Source organism: Pleurodeles waltl, chromosome 1_1 (assembly GCF_031143425.1).
Source record: "Pleurodeles waltl isolate 20211129_DDA chromosome 1_1, aPleWal1.hap1.20221129, whole genome shotgun sequence".
Taxonomy (NCBI): Eukaryota; Metazoa; Chordata; class Amphibia; order Caudata; family Salamandridae; genus Pleurodeles; species Pleurodeles waltl.
The window spans coordinates 505,308,574-505,330,867 of record NC_090436.1 but is presented as its reverse complement, the minus strand read 5'-3'; the positions used below and the strand labels follow the sequence as shown (position 1 = coordinate 505,330,867).

At 43.7% G+C, this 22,294-nt stretch overlaps 1 protein-coding gene across 1 annotated transcript in view; it reads right to left on the bottom strand.

Moving 5' to 3' along the window:
- The window catches only part of ADGRV1 (adhesion G protein-coupled receptor V1), a 2,003,619-nt gene extending 1,982,442 nt beyond the window's left edge, over window positions 1-21,177 (bottom strand). The window contains exon 1 of the mRNA XM_069225272.1: window positions 20,813-21,177. Within this exon, the coding sequence (XP_069081373.1) occupies window positions 20,813-20,867 (55 nt within the window). The 5' untranslated portion in view covers window positions 20,868-21,177. The remainder of the gene's footprint in view (window positions 1-20,812) is intronic.
- Between the last annotated feature and the right edge of the window lie 1,117 nt (window positions 21,178-22,294).

The following is a 22,294-nucleotide window of genomic DNA, read 5'->3' as shown; positions in this document are numbered from 1 at the left end:
ATACCAGCTAATGTTCAGGTGAATTCCAGTTCAGATAAATAATGCCAATAATATATATCGACTACATTGTCAATATATCACAATTATTTACTTATCTACTTATTCATTATGTGGTTCTTGTTATTTATTTAGTTTACCCTTCTGCACAACAATAGGTAGCATCATGTTCTGCAGTGAAGCAGAAACGGCCGGAAATATTATTGCTCTACAAAAACGTTAAACAAGACTCTTCAAGTAAGGCCTGCCTTTATCAAAATGTATCACTTTCACTACTGTCCACGTACTAAGCTGCATGTTCTCACCAAAAGGGAACTAAGGCATATTGGTAGAGCAATATAAGGCATCCACCAATTAGGATATACTAACTATCGGAGCACTTAGCTGCACTTGGCATGTACCACAGTAACTAATGTCATATGGGTCATTGCTATGTCTTTTAATCACGTAACTTTAGTCTCTATATGTCCATACTTTATATTTTTCTACTAACAATATTACTCAAAATCCACTCTGATCTTTTGGGCACGCATACCCGATAAGATAACATGTCACTTTTGGTAGTGAAATATATGTCAAACATAGATAGGTGACTGCCAGTCAACTAGCACAACGATTTATGCAAATTACTATATAATTTTTTCATCAGATTCTTTGACTGCATCATCAAAAAGAACACTACAAACCTATAATCAATTTGACCAGGAGATTAGGCTGCTAAGACTAGAGCATCATACAACAGTACCACTGGGAACGGCCCTGAAGAGGGTTGTTCATAATATCTTAAAACACCGAAACGCGCGTAGGCCTTCGGTCCCTACGGTACCACTTGGACAGAATTATGTCAGCATTGTTTCTTTCTTTGTGCATTAGATTATTAATGCTGTTATATTAGAACAATTTATATTTCTATATTCTTATTATTCTCAATTGTTTTTGTTCTATTATGTTATCTAGAATAGTTCTTTGATATGTTGTTTCACTTGTAAATAAGACACGTTCTTTCATCTGTATAGTTCAGTGTGCATGTGGGATGTTTGATTTAGGTGCTCTGTATGTTTTTCCTATTTTTCCGATTTAATGTATATTTTTTTCATTATTGTATTATTATTGAATAATAAAATATTTGTATTTATAAAATAAGTTTATATTAATCACACAATAAGACTATTTTATCTGTAACTGAGTACTTAAGTACAGTAGCCTGACATCATGAACATATAACTGGTCAGTAATATATAGTTAGTATCATCCTAAACTATAGTGTTGGTACGTGAAGATGACGGTATCTTCAAGGTTATTTGAGTAGCTCTCTTAGTAGTTTTTCTCTACATTAGTTATTTCCCTGTTTGAGCTACGCTTATTAATTCAGGGAATCCCCTTATAATTATTGCCTCCCCCCACTACTGCCAGCTCCTCAAGCAGCTCCACAAGCAGCACCGCCGCCAGCACCGCCACCTGCCCCAGTGGGCAGCCGTCCGAGGCTGCAGGGGATGGGCTGTAGCTTCCCCCCACCACGGCTAGCTGAACAAGCAGCACCGCCACCAACACCACCACCTGCCCCAGTGGGCAACCGTCCGAAGCTGCAGGGGATGGGCTGGAGCCTCCCCCACCACTGCCAGCTCCACAAGCAGCACCGCCACCAGCACCGCCACCTGCCCCAGTGGGCAGCCGTCTGAGGCTGCAGGGATGGGCTTGAGCCTCCCCCGCCACTGCCAGCTCCACCAGCAGCAACAACACTGCCACGACTGAGCAGCCATCACCGCCGGCAGACAGTGTGTAGTCCTGCTTCCATGGGCTGTTGGGCGGTCAGGCACCTGCAAAACCTTTGGATCTGACACCCAGTTGAGAGACTGTGACCTTGCACTCCCAAAGATTGGAATCACTGGGCACGATGCCCCCTCCAGAACCAGTGGAGACATCCACTCACCCCATTGTCCCTAGGATGAAGCTCACTGGGTATGATGCCCCCTCCAGAACCAGTGGAGAAGTCATCCACTCACCCCATCCTCCCCAGGATGATGCTCACTGGGCACGAGGCCTCCTTCAGAACCAGTGGAGAAGACATCCACTCACCCCATCCTCCCCAGGAAGAAGCTCACTGGGCATGATGCCCCCTCCAGAATCAGTGGAGAAGACATCCACTCGCCCTATCCTACCCAGGATGAAGCTCACTAGGCACGATGCCCCCCTCCAGAACCAGTGGAGAAGTCATCCACTCACCCCATCCTCCCCAGGATGAATCTCACTGGGCACGATGCCCCCTCCAGAGCATGTGGGCAAGTCACCCACTTGAGAGACTGTGGCTTTGCACTCCCCAGGACCAAGCACAGGGCATGCTACCCCCTCCAGAGCATGTGGGCAAATCATCCACTTGAGAGACTGTGGCCTTGCACTTTCCAGGACCAAGCACAGGGCATGTAGCCCCCTCCAGAGCATGTGGGGAAGTCACCCACTTGAGAGACTGAGGCCTTGCACTCCCCAGGACCAAGCACAGGGTATGTTGCCCCCTCCAGAGCATGTGGGCAAGTCACCCACTTGAGAGACTGTGGCCTTGCACTCCCAGGACAGAGCACAGGGCATGTTGCCCCCTCCAGGACCTGTGACATTGTACCATCTTCCGGCTGAGGTGCCCCCCCATTCCCCGTCCCCCTGAGGTGCCTGGCTATTTTTGACCGGATGCCCCTGCAGTGTTCTCTTCGTGTTGTTGCAGGAGTGAGGTGGGGCCTTGGACTTTGTGATGTGTCCCTGTGGCCCACGAACACTGAGGACTGGGCGGTGTCCCTTGATTTGTGAATATGTATATACTTTTTCATTTGGATGAATGTATTACTGCTATATTTGTCTTATTACACTCTTTTTACTCTATAGTAGTTGTCCTTGCATTATTCCTGAGTGGGTACGGGGTGAATATGCTATGTTACTGCATCTACTTCTGTGTATGGTTTTGGGGGTGTTGCGTGTGTGTGTCCCTCTATTTTTCCTCCACCCCCTCCCCTGTGTACTAGGCGGCAGTACTCAATGTGGTCGTCTTCGCCGGCGTTGGTGTTCGTAGTGGAGCAGCACGTAGAAGAGCATGGTCTTCCTTCTGGATGTAGGCGGTTACCGCCGTGGTGCCTGTTGATTCCGCCCTGGGGGTCGGTGTGTTAAAGTGGCTGTCTGTCTGAGTGGTTTCCGCTGTGGGCATAATTGCGCTGTTATTACCGCCGGCCTGTTGGCGGTATTATGGCCACTTTATCACCGACCGACAGGGTTGTAATGAGGGCCTAAGTCTTTTTGGCCCTCAGACTACAGAAAACAGGAGGCAAGCTCAATACAAGCCCTTGGAGAGCACTTTTGGGGAAGGCAGAGTCCTTCTCAGTACTGTCAGAGGCCAGCAGGGCAGCAGTCCTACTCAGCAAAGCAGTCCAGATGAGTCCTTTGGGCAGCCAGGCAGTTTTTCTTGATAGGGTGCAGGTGTAGGTCGAGAAGTTTCTGAGTTGGTGGGGTCAGAGGCCCAGTTTTTATACCCAAAAATGCCTTTGAAGTGGGGTAGACTTCAAAGAGTGGTTCTGAAGTGCACGGGTTCCCTTTCAGTGCAATCCTGTCTGCCAGGGTCCCAGTAGGGGGGTTTGCAGTCCATTGTGTGAGGGCAGGCCACTGGCCTTTGTAATGTAAGTGTGAGGCCCTCCACCCTTCCAGCCCAGGAAACCCATTCAATATGCAGATGAGTGCAGGTGTGACTGAGTGTCCTGTGTTTGTGGTTGTCTGGGTGAAATGCACAAGGGAGCTGTCAACCAGCCCAGACGTTGATTGGAGATAGGCTGCAAGGCACAGATGTTTTTTAAGTGCAGAGAAATGCTCACTTTCTAAAAGTGGCACTTCTAAAATAGTAATATAAAATCCAACCTCACCAATAAGCAGGATTTTCTATTATCATTCTGGACATACTAAATATGACCTGGTTACTCCTTTCAGATCAGAATCTACCACTCAAAAAAGTAGAAGAGGGCAGTCCTAATGCTAGTCTATGAAAGGAGCAGGCCTCACAGTAGTGGAAAACGAATTTAGGGGTTTTTAACTACGACGACATATAAAACAAAGAGATATATGTACTGCCTTTTACCTACATTGCACTCTGCCCAATGGGTTATCCAGGGCCCACCTTAGAGGTGACTTACATGTAGAAAAAGGGAAAAGGGGGAGTTAAGGCTTGGCAAGTATTTTTAAATGCCAAGTCGAAGTGGCTGTGAAACTGTACACACAGGCCTTGCAATGGCAGGCCTGAGATATGGTTAAGGGGCTACTTGGGTGGGTGGCACAATCAGTGCGGCAGGCCCACTAGTAGCATTTAATTTACAGAACCTGGGCACATGTAGTGCACTTTACTAGGGACTTATAAGTAAATCAAATATGCCAATTGAGGATGAACCAATGTTACCATGTTTAAGGGAGAGAGCATATGCACTTTAGCACTGGTTAGCAGTGTTAAAGTGTGCAGAGTCCTAAAACCAGCATAAACAGTGTTAGAAAAGTGGAGGGAGGCAGGCAAAACATTGGTGGATGATCACCTTAAGGCTGTCAGGTCTAACAGTAAACTATGTCCACTTAGGCTTCCTTAATCAGACCAAACAAAGAACAGAGCAGAAAAGCCACCAGAAAGGAAGACTCAAACTACCTCTCATATTAGGTCAGTTTGCCTCATGGTAGAGAGGCCATCTCAGCTGAGTTACCAAAAATGCCAAACATGCCATAGTGAATTCTTTGCAGGGAAGAGATTTGGTATACTTTCGGGGGAACTCATGTTCAATCAGCAAACACTGCCTCAATTTTTCTAATCATCTGTACTCTGGACAGTGAGAAGGTTATCCAGTTGTCCTCATACTGGTGAGCCAGAATTCTCCTGTAATGCAGGGGTCCAAGCAGTGAAGCCAGGACTATGATTTATACTCTAGAACAGGGGTCTTCAAACTGGGGGTGGTCCCCCAAGGGGGGCCTCAAGTAATCCCAGAGGAGGGGTGCCAGGCTCTGGCCAAAAGAAGCATTATGCTAATAACAAGGCTTGTTTAAAGCTGAACAAATGAGCAGCAGTAAACCGCTCTGTAATGTATAGTATGTGACAAAAGTGAAGGGACTTCAAATACTCTTCAAAACCCTCACTTCTGATAATCACACCTTGGATACTTTTACACGTTAGTAAGGCCTGCCTGACCAGAATAGTATGTTTGGCAACATGTATTTGATTGCATTTTTAAAACAGTAACAGAACTTAACTGTAATGTTTAGATATGTACAGATGTATTTAAACATTGCCAATTTCTGTGCTAAACTGAAAGTGGGCCCTTGTAGAGCAAAATAATACATCTTTATTGTGGTTTCCAAACGTGTATTGTGGTGGTAGGCTTACAGGAGTTCAAGATTAATAATGGGGATAATCTTATGTTGAGTATCCATCTTTAAATGTACTGTCTTCATAAAATAATTCAACAGCTTGGTATGTATTATAAACAGATGGGTTAACAACAATGAAAGTAGCCCTACCAACTCACTTTTTCCGAATGTATTTGCCTTTGGACTCTGCTTCAATTTCTGGCTTGCTCTCCTCATGTCCATGTTCAGGGGACTGAAAAGAAGCAAGTGATAAACAAGACACCAAACTCTGAACAAGCCTAGATTGTCTGAATGTCTCTGCCATTCTTTAAATGGGAAGAAGATATAGTGCAACTGAGAGTTACCACCAGTGCCATCTATTCATGTGTGGAAAGACAGAATGTTCAGGTGAGTGATCAAAGCTGCTGCTTCAGGACCACCTACTACTCTTGTGGCATCATTCCATGAGATCACTCGGCAAATTACCCCTTTAAATAGAACAGGGATCATGTTCCTCTTCTTATAATAGATTTACACTTCCCCCCAGCAAAACCAGATGCCATGTTGTGAAAGGTTTGAACGCTACATTGAAGTCAGAGAAAAGAATGCCACCAATATCCCCCTACTATGCTTCTTTAGAGCACGCATGAAAGAGTCCAGTAAAAAGAATGAAAAGTCTGTAACAAAAGATCATCATCTCACTTTGTCACAGCTCTAGCATATTCCTGCACCTTTAAGTTCAGGGGCATGCAAAGCAACCCAACTCAAACTGCAAACTCTGCTGTGCACACCATATGAAGACAGTGATAGGAAACAAGGACCAACTTCAATAGTGCCAAGGCTGAATGCTTTGTGGCCTCCACATTCCCTTATTGGTGATGCACAACCAGTGGATGGAGGCGAACCCCTGCCTCTATCTCTGTCTGAGTGAGGCGTGATCAGACCTATCTAGATGGGAAACAGAAATATGCCTCCTATAGCATGCATGAATTACCCACCGCCACACACATAAAGTTGAATTCTTTAGGCTATGCTGGGGAAAAGCCTGGGATAGATTCCAGACGTGGATACTCTTCTCTTCAATATCCACTGAGTCCCTAGTACAGGATTCTTGAATTTCAGTAATGCAGGGCAATAGAATACCCTAGGATATTTTAGAAACATTTCTATATGTGCACCTGTTTTGGCCTTCATCCAGTATCTGGTATCTACAATGACAGTCATCTAGACACTGCACCCTCAAGCTTCATTGTGTGCTGTGCCACACCAAACAACTCCTTATGCCTAAACAAAAGCACCTTGCCATCCAACTGAAAAATAGTAGTATGTTTAGAAGTGTGGGTAGAGAGAATCTTACCAACTTTCTAGCTATAATATGATCCATGGCCTTCCATTATCTATTATGGGGAGTTTTTACATCACAGAAAAAGCACCATTAGTATTCAAACTGTGCTTTTAGACTCATATTAAGGCCTCATAATCATTTCTTCAGCAAGACCGCCAAAGACATCCAGATGAGTTGCATTCTCAGATAGATACAGAATGAAGTCAGGAACTTCAAAATACTTGTTTGGATTTTGAAATTCAGCAGTTAGGAACTTCTCTGCATTTGAAGATCCTGCTTATTCACCAAGGTTGGTTTGAATGTGTTTCATCTTCGATACAGTGTGGAGCAATAATCTCCCTTTACATATAGAATCCTGCTTCCTCCAAAGGGCAAAATATAAAAATACTTCTATTTTTACTGTGTGGCTGCTTTTCAGACAATACATGTTGCAACGTGTAATCACTTAGAGATAATGGGTCCTACTTTGTGGTGCAGATTTTTCAATAGAAAATGCAAATATTTTTGCTGAGCACAGATTTTTTTCTCTGTTCCTGTGGAATTTCCTTCTCTTCATCCACTTCAGTAACAGGCACACAGAACAAAATATTGAGAAGCATACGGAACAAGCACTTTCAAAGCCAATAAGCCTGCTCACATTTTTAGTTATGCACTAGATCTATTGGCATTATCATCAGGTGTGTTACCCAGTTTAATTAATTGAAGTAAAAAATCATTAGCTTTTCAAACTAAATTTCAGCGTAAGATGTCCTGGCTCATTTTAAATTAGGTGTATGGCCCACCAATCCACCAGGTCAGCAGAGACTATGGACTCCTTTTCTGTGGCAGAGAACCACTCACCGAATTTAGACTTTGCTGCATATGTGATGGATCTCTAAACCTGAAGAGGAGCAACTGGTGCAGGGGCTCCGCAGTCAGAGGCATTGGGGTAAGTAATTGACTTCCCAGTCTGAGACCACCATGCCTCACATGACAGTTCCAATTAGGAAAATATAGTGGCAGCAACCTATTCTAAAGAAGGAAGGACCAGGAAGTCCCATGGTGGACAGGGTATGAGGACATATGCACTAAATTTGTTTGGCAAAATGAGCAACTCCCATTTTGTGGCAGATGCTCCACATCCACCCAATAACTCTATTTATTTCCTCAAGACAAGATGGAGTCATATAATGACCCACTGATACTCCCTTTGTCTTAGCCTAAACCTGAGTCCGGGAACCTGAGGTTAGTTATCAAACTGCATAGCAAGAATGTGATTAGCAAAAACATAAACTGAAAGAAATATTATTATCTGAAATATTGTTTCCAAAAGTATTGTCCCTTCGGGTGTAGATTTTCTATTGCTGACCGCAATGCTGCAATACTTTTGTAAACAATAGTTAGGATGCTCTATTTCTGTTAAATAATATGTTTGTTACAGTACTGTATCTCAGAAAATGTTTCACTCTACCCTACCCCTCCAATAGCAGACAAATGCAGTCATTAATGAAGCATACTGAAGAAGGTTCTAAACGTGTACAGTGATTAACATTGAAGTAAGCTAGCAACAGTATCATCTTTCCTAGAGCTTTCTTTGATGTGTTTCCCAAAACTTTTCACCTACTTGAAGAAAGCGCATACCTTAAACACAGTGTGCAGGCTCATTCTCACTCTATGTGATGGCTTTCCATGTGGAATATGAAAGCTAGCCTAGGTGGTGGCAGCTATACTTTCTATATACCATAATGTGTAATGTACTTCCTATGCCAAAAGTGTGTATGGCCTGTACCTTGACCCACACTCCTTCACTGCACTTCTTTGCCCTCTTTCCTCTGTTTTGCAGCTGTAGTCCATGTCGAATTTATGAGAGGATTGAGCTGCAGTGGGTCCCTATTGCTTTGGTAAAGATTGGGGAGAGTAATTTTGACTGGGTAAACTCAAACCCTCATCCCAAGCCTTTTTCGTGCTCTATTCCTTACTCTAATGGAAATGTAAATTCAAGTTGGTGATTACAAAAAGCCTAACTCCCATTTCCATATGAGATGATGGTTTCTGGGAATATATATTGGTTGTATGGAGATTTCTGTTAGGAAATTAGTCCTTCTACAAGAGCTGAACAATTTGTCTTTACAGAACACTTTAGGGCACCATTATTTAATCTTTTTAGCAAACTTCTCTGGGCCAGGGACCAGCTTTCGATTGTTGGGAAGATTCCCTCCTAAAAGTGCGGGCACATTACTGAGCAGAACCTAAATGACTGCCATGTTATGTGGAGGGGAGCGCCTGCCTTTTCTGGTATGTAGGACATGTAGAGTGGCTTGCTCTTGAATTTCCTGGGTCTTATGGTAGTTAACTGTAAGCACTAAACAGTGGATTTCAAGATAATCACTTTTTCCATTACATGTTAACTCAAAGAAATGTGAGCACCATAGATATTACTCCATGGAAGAAACAATACTGACTTCCAGCAGTTGGGCAGATCATATCTTGAATGAGGGCTATTTTACATGGGTCCTCCCTGTGTATTTGCAGTTAGCAATAATGAGATGAAATTGTGGCAGAATCATTGTCTCTGCTGGAAATAACTGCCAGGATTATATACCCAAAAACAGCCAAATCGACTTCCATCTGAAACTTTTTTCTGCTTGGTTCTACCACCACAAAAACAATGGAAAAGTGATAAAATGCACCCTTCATGAATCTGGGAAGGTGAACTGTAACCAATTAGTTTATATTACTCTTATTTTATTTTTGTACCAGAGAACTGCTTTGGAACACTCTGGTGGACTGGAGCTGTCCCAGCAAACCAAGGTTGTCTTTACCTCAACAGAGTGCCAATATCGTTATTTTAAATTCTCAAAACTAATACCTTCATGCCCAACCCTCACTTAACAATGGTAACAACAGCTAGAACTGTTTTCTTAATATTTTTTAATTATACTGGATACCCAGGCTTTATTTCTTAACATTTTATTACATTTAGGGGGTTGTAAAGGAGACCACTGTAGTCTTACATGGTTTAATGTATACTTACTTATCCAGTATCTCAGCTTACTAAATTGTTCTCTTTTTTATTGTTTATCGCTTGCCTTTCATCGTTTCAGCTTTCCCCTGTTCGAACTGTTTGGTGTATTTACTCCAACAGTCAATAAAATGTTAAAGAAAGCCTTATGCTCAAACAGCTGCAAAAGCATTGAGCAAACAACTTCTTCATGTCATAAGTCCCTCTTTTTGTGTGACCTCACTAATCACCAACCAACCAGACTTCCACATCAGAGGAAGCTAACAGAAAGGAAATTAATAAAGATGCTGCAGGATTACATTCAATCAATATACCCAACCCATGATCACTAGCTAGGTTTCAAAACTGACAGGATTTTATACTATTAGATATGTACACAGCTTATAAAATGGCAGACCACAGGATCCCACTCAACCTACTGACTAATTGCTCAATAACTTCTGTAATCCCCTTGAAATAGATGTACACTTTCCTCCATGACAGAGACCAACATGTCATCATAGGAAAGTTGTAAGCATCCACAAAGATGCCATGCACAGTTTTCAAAGAGTAAGACATTTCATTGCTGTTGGTCAAGCCTAGCTGACTGAACTGCATGAGCTTCTTTTACATTTGGACAAAAGACAATTGTTTACAACTGGCTTAAATACGTAGCTGCTGATGGATGGTTGGCGGAGGGATGGCAAAACCTTTCTATTACTTGGCCCACACCTAGTAAGCAGCCTCTCATCTACTTCACAAGTCAACATTTTAGGTATTGTGTTTGATAATTAACTATTGCTTTCCAATTCTTTAATTGAGTAATCCAGTGAATGCAAATCCAAGCCAACATGCTCAGGATTATACTCTTGCTGCAACAATACAGCTTCTGTGTTGACATTACCAGTTAAAATTCAGAACATTGTCTAGGATCCATAAAGTTTTCTAATGCTCAAGAGCAGATTATTGCAAAATACACGGGTTTCTTCAGTATAAAGAAGGCAGTGCCACATGGTTCCAGCCTCCAGGTGACAGATCAGATGCAGAGTTTAATACAGCTGGGAAGGCTCTCAGCACATTGTCTGAGAGCATTGGACCACTCAGTGGCCCAGGCACGTATGACAGTTTTATGACTGCACCTATAGCTCAGCCTGCACCCAGAGTCGTCCTGAAAGCAGTTCGTTATGCTACACCAAGACAGAGTCTGGAAGATGGAATGAGGTCACAATGGGAGTTCTGACAATGGGTGCGGGAAATAGAACTCCTGACAGGGTATTTCAGTGAAGAGCACTAGTTAGGGGCACAAAGTTGTCAGACAAAGAAGATGGTATTTTAATTAAGTGCCTTAGGTGCAACGCTGCTGCGTCCATGGAGTTCAGAAAAACGCTTTCTTTTTTTTCATATTTCTATCATGGATTACAGAGGAAACCATGGTCCATTCTCTAGGCATGCATTTCTAATTTTTTTTACTACTGCACAAAGGATTAAAATAAATTACTTTGATCAAATATATTTTTTCAGTAACTTTACTGATTATTCAGTTTAGAAAAAAACATCACATTGTATTTGTGTGTGTCATGCCAGTATGACAGTGGTGCAGGTGGGTGAAGGCATGCACCATAGAATCCTCTTAATTGTAGCAGAGGTAACCGTGAAAGCATCCACGTTATTGTAAAACAAGTATGAAATTTAAAGCAAGAACAAAGATTGAGTAAGCCCACACTAATTAGTCAAGGGAGATGCCCTTGGTTTCACTTCCACATAGATGTACATTATTTAAAAATGTGGCTTTGAGACAAAGGGACTGATTTGACCATAGTTTGGTAATGGGGAGACTACTCCGTCTGTGCTGTGGGCAAACTTCTTCAAATGAGTAAAGGCCGAAATGGATGATTGGCTGTCCAGTTTAGATGGGCAGATGTATAGTTGTGCTTTACTGCCCGTCACAGCTCTTTGAAGAATAAGAGAAGTTAATCTCACTGGAGGGTAATTGAGTATTTACGCAGACCACTTTGCTCTTCTCTGCATGAGATATGACTCTTAGCTTCAGCCCAGCCCAGTAAATTACATTCTTTCTCCATCTTTGGGCAGATGGAGATCTTGAGGCCTTTTAATTAGACGTTATTTCCTTTTCTATTAAAATTGCAAGTTTTATACATTTGGACAATACCGTGTCTTATTCAGGTTTTTTAAACAGTCTAAACACGCAGCACTCAAAATATGCTAAATTTGCATCACCAGTAGTCAAGGTCAGGACATTTTTTAATTCGACCTAGAAGGAGGTTAACTTGTGGTTCGTCCATAACATGCTTAAATGAGATGTCTTTGTAGTGACATCTGGGACATACTACAGGGGAGGTAGGATAAGTCACAGTGATATTACTCAGAGTTAAGTATGCTCTATGTCAAAGAAAGAACTGTAAGACTTTGAACCTTTGCGTGGTATTGAAGTATATCTCCCCATTCCTTGACATTGAATAGCCTATAAATATCGAATTCCCATTTATCCCTCAGTGGCTGTTGAGGCACCATAGAATGTTTAAGAAAGGGTTTATAAACCCAGCTAATTAATTTGCACCCCTCATCCATAAATAATATGCATGGAACATATTACTGTATGCAAGGATGGTTATACTTGTTAATTCCCCAGTGGGACTGTAGGGTTTCACAATTGTAGAGTGGAAAAACAACTGGCTTGTGTCCTTCACTTTAAAGCGTGGCTGTGTCCTCAGCAGGTAGGAAAATGCTAGCCAACCTCCCCTCTCGGAGTAGATCACCTAACTGTGATAATCCTGCTTCCTCTCGTGGGCTGTATTTGTCCCTCCTTTTGGTGTTTGGCTCCCTCCCATGGCTACTGGCCCTATTACATATACTCCTCCCCTTCTGTCTATTTGAGTTAGTTTTACTGGACTATTTATTTATTCTGCTCCAGCATGGTGGCAAGGGAAGGCTCTCCTTAAGCTCAGCTGCTCCTCCTGCCTTTTCATTGTGAGCGCAAGTGAAAACAGGCCTGTAAGTCTTGTGACTGTGCCTGCTTTCGTGTTTCCACCATCGCGCACACAGCGCACCCCAGCTACGCCTGATTGATTGTCATAGGGCTCAGCGCTGTGGAGAACTGGTGATTTCGCTCTGATCGAGCATGCTCTTTATAGTGTCTCCGGAGCACTAGCAGGGACTGACTAGAGTGCTCCTGTATCAGCACACACTCTACGGTCCTCCCGGGGCACAAGTAGGCATCCATTCTAGTGCCCCTTTTTTCACATTAGTTTTGGAATTGGTGGTGAATAAAGACTCGCACCCTGTTTGGTCTCAGAGTTGCCATGTGACCAGCATTATTGTCTGCATGCCACCCACAGTGGTGCTGAGCCTTAGCTCTGGCTCCCTCACCAACTTGTTTTCCACAGCAGTTCTCAAACTTTTTTTTAACTATGTATATTTTTGTGAACTGGTTGAAAAGTTTGAAGACTGTACAGTTTGGTTAGCTCATTAAGGAATGTATTGGTTTACAAGAATGGCCCTTCTGTGTTTCTATGAATGCAACAAGGGAGACAATGCAAGATGGTGAGAGCGGGCAGAACCTTTGGCAGGCGCATAGGGCTGGCGCTGTCAGGGCAGCACTTGCAGCATCATCAAGTTCATCTGTCAGTTGGACTAAAAGAGGACCTACGGATGTGGTGCTTTTTTCTGGAATCTTTCAACGGGATTCCCCTGGTCACGTGGTACATCTAACAGTGGGATGCACAAATCATCTCTGATGGGGCAGGAGGGCACAGCTTTGGGATCTATTGGAAGGGAAAATTGTGTGCTGCGGAGTGGCTGCAAGCATGGCGATGTGGAGGGGTGCAGCATTGCTTTTCTTTAGTTGTTTCCCTTGATAGTTGCCTTTTCATTGTGGGGAGAGCAGTTGGTGCACAAAAAATAACTTTTCAGAATAGACAACTTGGCTGTGGTTCAGGTGTTTAATCAGCCATTAGCCAGAGACCCACAAGTCTATGTTTTGGGATGTTTAAAGCATGACATTGCTTTTAGCGTGCTATACGTTCCAGGAGTGGAGAATGACATTGCGGATGCTTTGTCTCGTTTGCAGTGGAGGAGATTCCATGCACTGGCCTGAGAGGTGGACCCCATCAGAACTCAGATGCCCTAACAGCTGTGGACAGTAGGCGACAGTGGGTGCTTCAACTGGTTCTGAACTCGTTAACAGCATCCACATGTATGGCATACTCGCAAGAATGTGTGGAGTTCCTAAACAGCAGAGTGTCTCACCAGTCAGGGCCCCGGGCGCCAATGGAGGCTGGCTTACATTACATTATGTCCCTTATTAATAAGGGACAGTTGAGGATCACTGTAACGGGAAAACTGGCTGGCATTGCATTCATGGGCAAACTGTTTTGGGTTACTCGCCATCAGCGGGGGAAGTAGGTGGGAGGATCATGGAGGGTTGGGCCAGGGAACGGGGGTAGTAGGTCCTAGGCACAAACCTATCTGTTTGGGGTTAATGGGCGACATAATTGGGGTCTTGACTCAGATCTGTCATGGACCCAGAGAGACCTCAATTTTCCGCACGCTAATATCGTTGATGTTCTTTGGGGCTTTACAGGTGCCAGAATTACTGTGGATAAAGAGGGGACAGAGCATCACGTGGGCTGATGTACAGTTGGACCGCCAGGGAGTCAAGCTACACTTGTGAAAATCCAAAACGGATCAAAGGGTAAGGGTAAGGCAGTCTAGCTACAACCAACCCTAGGGCAGCCATTTGCTAAGTGGTTTTGGGATCCCAGCTACAAGCTGCAGCCCCACATGGGATACCAGCAGCATTCGCACATGCGAATGAGAAGGAAGTGTCATCCTTTAAATTACTGGCAGTTTTGCATAAAGCTCTTACTGCTATCGGCGCCAATCTTCAAAATTTTGGTATTCCTTCATTTAGGATTGGGATGGCCAAAGAAGCAAATAACCAGGGTTGGAGTGATGACAGGATTATGAACCGGGGAAGATGGGTTTTAGGCTGTTTCCAACATTATGTTAGGAAGGGTGGGGAGGACTGCTGATGGGGTCACGGGACCAATTTTATTTTTTGTGCCTTACAGGTTCTGTGAATGACCCAGACACAAGGGGCGTCAGCATATGGATCGTGGGGCACTCATTTATAAGGAGGGCAAAGCAATAGGTCCAACACACCGGTTTCAGGGAAAATATGGGTTTCGACAGCTGTGTATCATATATATGGCATGGGAAAGGGGGCATGAAGTGGCAGAAACTTTTGCCTTCCTTGAACTCATTGCTGCAATGGGTAATATGTCCTGACTTTTTGGCACTTCATGTGGAGGAGAATAACATGGTTGGTATGAAAAGCTTAGCGTTAATTAAGCAAATGAAGAGAGATCTTAAGGAGAACAAGGCAATGTGGTTCGGCTGCCAGATAGTATGGACAGCTTTCATGCCAAGGAGCTACTCGAAGGGGGCCGCACAACAGGTGGCAATTGAGAGGGCTAGGCGCAAGCTCCATAAGGAGATGTGGGTTGTTTGTAGGGAAAAGGCTTTACATACATGGAGCACACAGATATAAAATTTGAGGATAGGGAATACTTCAGGGATGACGGCGTCCACCTGTCCTTCATGGACACAGAGCTGTTTTTTCTCCAGGTTAAGGCAATTTTTAAGTCTTATTGGGCCAGGGTAAGTCTAGAGGATATATGGGTGTGGGAGCAGAAAAAGACAGTTTCAGACCTTTTTCTGGATGGCGGTGGGAGGAAAGGTTAGCATGTTTTTTGCAGATCTATGGTTCGAGACACTGGCAGTCCATGCTGGAAAGGGAAGTGCAGGTAGGATCATAGCATAAAAAGACAGGAAGTAAACAGGTTGGTTTAGAAGTTATCTTTAGTAGATGTTAACAGGAATAAAATATGGATAATTAAGTCACTAGTTATTGACTAATGCAGTTTAAAACAATGTTGAGGAAGTCAGGATCATGGCATTGCTGGGAGAGGGACGGCATGTTAGGGAAGGCGGGAGGGGAGTTAGGTTTTGGCTCATGTATGGTGAGGCTTTAGATTTGTAAGGCAAATGCCAAGGTTATGGTATTGCTATGTGCACCTGTGTCACTAAAGCAGCCTTTTACACACACCCATTGGTAATGGTCATTGGCGCATCCCTCTTGTCCAGTGGGGTCTGACGTGGGGGAACCGACCATGGAAGGTCTCTAACTCGGAGTGATTGGGGAATTGGTGCGGCCCGAGCACCCATTGGGCTTCACTGGGCTACGCTGGGCTCCCTTTAGGCTCTGTCAGGCAGGCAGGGGTATAAAAGCAGACATTTTTTATGACCAGCCACCTTTTTGTTAATGGTTACCCGGTGTCTGGTCAGCTAGTCAGCAGGTTTTCCCATCCCTCCCTCTCTCCCTCTTTTTTGGTGGGGGGGTGAGGTGCTAGAGAGAGCCACCCTCTTCTTTTGGCAGATTGTGAGCCTGCTTGTTGAGGACAGGTGCACAAGGGGTTTTCTTTGTTGTCTTAAGGCGTCGCTTGAGGCAGGTGCTCAGCGATGGGAGAAAAGTTAGCCTGTTTTTCACAGGTTTATGTTTCGAGATACAGGCAGTTCAGGCCAGGAAGGGAAGTGTAGGTAGGATCATACCCCGAAGAAACAGGAAGTGGAAAGGATGGTTTAGAAGTTGTGCTTAGTAGACATTACCAGGAATAAAATATGGATAACTAAGTCAGTAATTCTTGACTAATGAGAGTTCAGAACAACGTTGAGGAAGTCAGGATCACAGTAATGCTGGGAGAGGGAGGGCATTTTAGGGGAGAATGTGGGAGAGTTAGGTTTTGGCTCAATTATAGTGAGGTTTTAGAGTTATAAGGCAAATGCCAAGGTTATGGTATTGTTGTGTGCGCCTGTGTCAATAAAGCAGGCTTTTTACACACACCCATTGATAGTGGTCATTGACGCATCCCTCTTCCCAAGTGTACTATACCAATGCTCATAATACAACATAGCGTAGAAAAAGAAATGTGCACATGAAATGCATCTACTCCTGTCTGGCAGGCTTCTTTATCCAGGATGAGGACCACAGATGCTTAGACAACTCATTGCTGGAGCTAAGAACAGAAAAAGGCCCCTAAACATTTCAGCAGATTCTAAGAACAATCAGCTTTCAGCACCTAATTGACTAAACTGTCGGACTGCAAATTCTTTTCAAAGGGCTGCTATTTTCATTTTTTTACACGTCTAGAGGATTTCCGCCAAATACTGTTGGCTGAAGTGGTTGGCTAGCTGCACATTGTGCCTCCTAATTGAAAAATAAACAAATAAGTAAGGGTGTTTTTGGCCAACAAAACAATGAAGCGCGGCTAATTAATACATTCTCTCCGAGACCACAATTCACTTATTTCACTTTAAGCCATCGCAGATGACGTTAAAAAAAACATGCTTTGTGGGCATCTCTTACTTTCTTCTTCAAGTGCTATTGTACGGGCTGAGTTAGACTTTAACAAATATTTTTTTTTTTTAAAGAAGATATGTAAGGTTGAAAACTTGGGAAAACATACACATTGAAATATATATACGGTGTCTTGGATTCAGATGACAAGTTCGTTAATGATATTTTTCAAAGTATATACCACCTTTCTAGCCCTCTCTGAAACGTGTCGCAATCACAACATTTAAGAGGCTGGTGTGGGAGTATAAACAATAATGATAATCACGTTACCCATGGGCGCCAGAAAGGATGTTACTAGGCTGAAGTGCTGTAGCAGCAAAAGGAAGAACGTGAACCTCACACTCGGCCCAGGTGCATGCGGAGTGCACCTTACCACAGTTCTGCAACTCGGGTGGCTGTCTATACCACAAGACAAGCCACGGCGCCAGGGACAGCTGTGTATGACTAGAGGTGTGACACAGAACAGCAGCAATGCAGGCAGCTTAGGGAGATGTGTGTATTCGAGGGTTTCCTACAGAAATGGCAGGTAAAATTCATAGCAGAGTCCTTAAAGAAGGTTTAACATGCTGTGTATGTTTGCTTAGACAAAGACGCCAATACATTTCCATTCAAGTAGGTATCACAAAGGCACGCCCCGAAAGTATTTTTCTTCTCGCCCTTTTCAGTTCTGGTTTGGCCCAGATGGATCTAAGAACAGCAAAAAGTCCCAACGCCCTAAAGCACAAATCTCATTACATCCAAGGAATAAAAACACTGCAAGATAACATTGAGGGAGAAGTGCAAACACTAACATGCTGCTTACTTGTTGAATGAATGTAAGTTCTCCATACAGCGAACTGTGCCTGAGTTAGAACAATATTCTCCCATCAACCTGTGCGCCCCAGTTGTACTGCAAGCATGTTGCTTCCAATATGTACTTGCTGAAAGCCGGTGGGTACACATGTATTATATTTTTTTCACACTGAAAATCCCTCAAGCTCTTGACAATCAGGTGAAAAGAATTTGAGCAACAGATATTGAAAGTACTTAGATCTTTTTTGGAGCCCTTGCAAAATTATGCCATATAACATAAAACATATTATTCGTGTTGCAAACCAACCGTGGATCACTATAGTGATCATTTAACCTTGCGTTGTTCCTTATGCAAAGGCTCCATCAATGAAACAGTTGAATAATTATATAGTCGGTTGGCACACACAATTGCATTCAAACCAACCAAATACAATTGAATGAGCTACAGTGGGGTTCACTGGATTCCATGGGGCCTATTCACAAAGGCATTCAGAGTATGTAAAATAGTACGTTTGTACTCTTTTACATACTCTTGCATTCGTTTGTAAATTGGCCCCGAAAACATCTAAAATGGGAATAAAATTGGAATATTCACAGATTATTCATATGGAATTAGTACAAATAGAAAATGATGACTCCTCCTTGCACTTCTATTATTCGGGAGTTTGGCGTTTTAGGGACAACTCACAAAGACATGTAGAGTATGTGCAAGAGTTTTCCTGTAGTAGTACTTCCTGTACTCATAAATGCGTTTCTGAATCTGTACCTTTGTCTCAATACTGCGTTCATCTGCCCTTTTCTTATCTGACAGGGCTGGTGACGTGCCACTAGATAAAAGTGCCAATATCACATACCCGCTCTGATACAATATAATGCATCACATAATGCAGTTTTCTAATGTAAGACAATAATGAACCATAATGTATTAAAAAGTAACCAAAGAAGTAAATACTATGGACAGCATATAAAGTACTATTCCATATTGTATTGGAAAGCAATAGTTTTATGTATGACATTAATCCCCTAGGTATTGTACCAGAATATTGTAACCAAAGAATCTCTCATAGAAATGTCTTATCCTAAATACCATTTACAAAGTTATCATCCACTTCGAGGGGAAAGTGTTTTTCTAAACGATATTTATGATACCATATTTCTGTCAGAAACTATTTTTGCTAACGATATACTGACATACAAACCCTACATGTGTACAACTTAGCTTACAAGACATAAAATAGGCAAAGCATTGCTCCTCGATAGTACAAAACATTCCTAACACCTTCTAAAGTCCTCAATAACCAACACATTGCACAGCCAACCTGCACCCTCAAGCACACAAATACGACAGCCAACTATTTAGAAAAGCAAAGCTACCACATAAGCACTTGGCTCTCCTCGTACAATCACACCTCCTGGAACCACCAAAGCTCTTGACCAGTAAAACACTTCACACCAACATCAATGTCCACAACAGCAACAGAACATTGACAGTTCAACTTTACACTCACACACACAACATGGCACCAAGTCATCTAACTGGCGGTACCGTCCTAATATCTAACACACTAGTTAGCCCGTCCAACATCCTAGCAAACACACCATAGCAACAAACCATAGCTCTAGAAATGTGAGTGCAACACAATTCATGCCTGTGAAATGAAAGACAATGCAGTCCACGAGGACACTCATCATGACACCAACACACACAGCAAAGACTCCGACTTTGGCCATATGCTGTACAGTGCACCACACTAATGCCGATAACGTTTCAAGGCACGTCTCGTATTCAAGAATCTAGAACCGTGCCCTGATGTACTCTTTCATGTACATTCGCTAGTATCTATGTTTTTGTGGAGGGTTTTGCCGGTGTTCTGAGACTTTGCAGTTAGTTGCTGTCCGGCCTGTGTTTGAGCAGCCTACTGCCCATCATGTCCCGCCCTCATTCGGTGGCAAGGAATCAGACAGGACACTGGAAGAGCCCACGTAGGCTTGTACATGCCTGTCTCCGCACATCATGTTGCACGTGGATAACGGAGACGTCCCTGTGGGCATCCATCAACACGAACGAGCATCGTTCAGAACAGTGGTGGACAGAACACTGAACTGCTCTCTATGACGACTGAGGCGCTATTTTAGCACAGAAACAAAACCACATACTTCCCGCAATCGATAGATTAAACCAGCGCGACTACAAGGGACCCAAGCGAGCTTTTCCTTTGGACACTGCATCGCGGCAGGTGCTGAAACAGCAACCAAACATGTCTCAGTCGGTACACAGGTGCTACGGGAGGATCTGATGGTTGCAAATAACTTTACTGCTCAAAAAGGACATTCAAACTTAGTCAAAACTAAGCGGCCGCCTGCTAAAATAACAGGTTGCATGGATGATATCGACAGTAAAATATGTCATATCAAAAGCAGTTTTGAAAATAATTTAATGAAATATAGCGTCACTCGGGCTCTCATTAACGCATACGTTTTTCAGCTTGTATTTTTGTGTGGAATTCAACATCCAATGTACGAACCGCATTTATTATCAGTGTTCATTGCTACATGGAAGTAAAAATTACAAGTGAAGGAATAAACACCCAGCGCTTGACACTGAAGTATATAAGTGTATAACCTCACTATGCAGAGTATATTTTTACTAATTAGAAATGCCAGTGCTTTCCTATTAAATGTATTGAGCGCCTGATGGTAAGTGCAGGTATTCGCCCTTTTCAATTGCGATAACTGTTGATACGTATTTAGCACTAGCGAAAAACACGTCATGGGGAAAAAAATACGTTATTTTTCAAGCAAATTAGATTTTGAACAGCTGGAACTGAACTGCTCCCTGACATTGGTTCATACACACGCATCCTAAAAAACACCTGCTGATTCAAGAGCGAGAAAGTAAAAGCAGCACACTTACTTCTGCCAACAAAGCCCTCTATGGTCCCCGGCTCCACACGCAGTGCCACGGGCATGGTGACAAACAGACATGCGGCTCGGGTGTCGGGAGTCCGCTCAGGAGTCTGCCCAACGTTAGCAGCTCCCCACGCAGCGAGGGGCTTCTACACGCGCAGCTCCGCGGTCTCTGTGCTCAGCAGACTGCCGCGCGCACATAGCAGTCCTTTCTTCAGCCCGGGCACACATGCGTAGAAGACGAGCCTCCAAGTGCTTCCCCTGCCTTCCGCGCCCTGTTTGGGGTCGGCTGCGGCTCTGTTTGTCTTGTGACATCCAAGGCAGCCCCCGGGTTTCCTATTCACCAGCCACGTCTGCCCCGCCCCCACTCACTAATCAGCTCTGCTCCTCATCCGCAGGCTCGACACACCGGGTCTTGTTGGGAGGAAGGAACCGCGAGCTGTCAGTGAGGACCCAGAGTCCGCTCTACTTCTCAGCTGTTCTCTTCTCGGACAGCTGGGGGACCCCGTACCGGTAGCAGGATGCCTGGACCCGTCCCTTCTCCAAAGAGGATGAGAGCCGTCTGCGCTTATGTGTATGTGAAACTCTATCTGGACCTCCTCCTCGGCGTACCTGCTTCAGCCGTGTCACCTTACGACCCAAGCTATCGGATGGCCTCTGCCCGGGGCGCCTGTCTTCCATAGAGACTTACAGTGACCGCAGGGGTCACGAAGAGCTGTTTGCCTCAAAAGAACAGGGCAGGGGCATTTTTGAAATGTTTTTATCCAAACAGAATGCACACATAGACCCCACCATATTTCACCAAAAAACACAATTAAAACTGAGTATTTAGTGTTTTGTTGTCACCCTTTGTGCGAAGTTGTGCACACAATTAAACTAAACTGCTCTGAATGACATAGGCAGAATGATCAATTGATGCCCCCCCTATGATTTCAATCGCGACTCAGAGAAATTAAACTGTAGATCATGTACATTCTTGCATGTGAGCTATTTTACTAGCCTTTAACGCCCATTAACGCCGTAACGCACGTCGACTACAATACACAAGGGGGGTTATTCCAACTTTGGAGGAAGTGGTAATCCGTCCCAAAAGTGACGGTAAAGTGACGGATATACCACCAGCCGTATTACAAGTCCATTATATCCTATGGAACTCGTAATACGGCTGGTGGTAAATCCGTCACATTTGGGACGGATTACCACCTCCTCCAAAGTTGGAATAACCCCCAAGGTGCTTTTTCTAAACTATCTCCAAAAGGAAAGAAACAAGTAGTGTCCTCAGAAGAAACAAATTGTATCTGTTGGGACTGAAAAGACCATTGCGTGGGAATGGTCGTGAACCCCTGCCTTGAACGCCCCATCTACATTATTTCTGGACCCCTGGTAATGATTTTTGTTCATGATACATATACGTGCGTGTGTGCCATAGCATATGCTTGTCTCATGGTGACCCAGTTTTGGTAGACTGAGGGGAGAGCACAAAGCACTA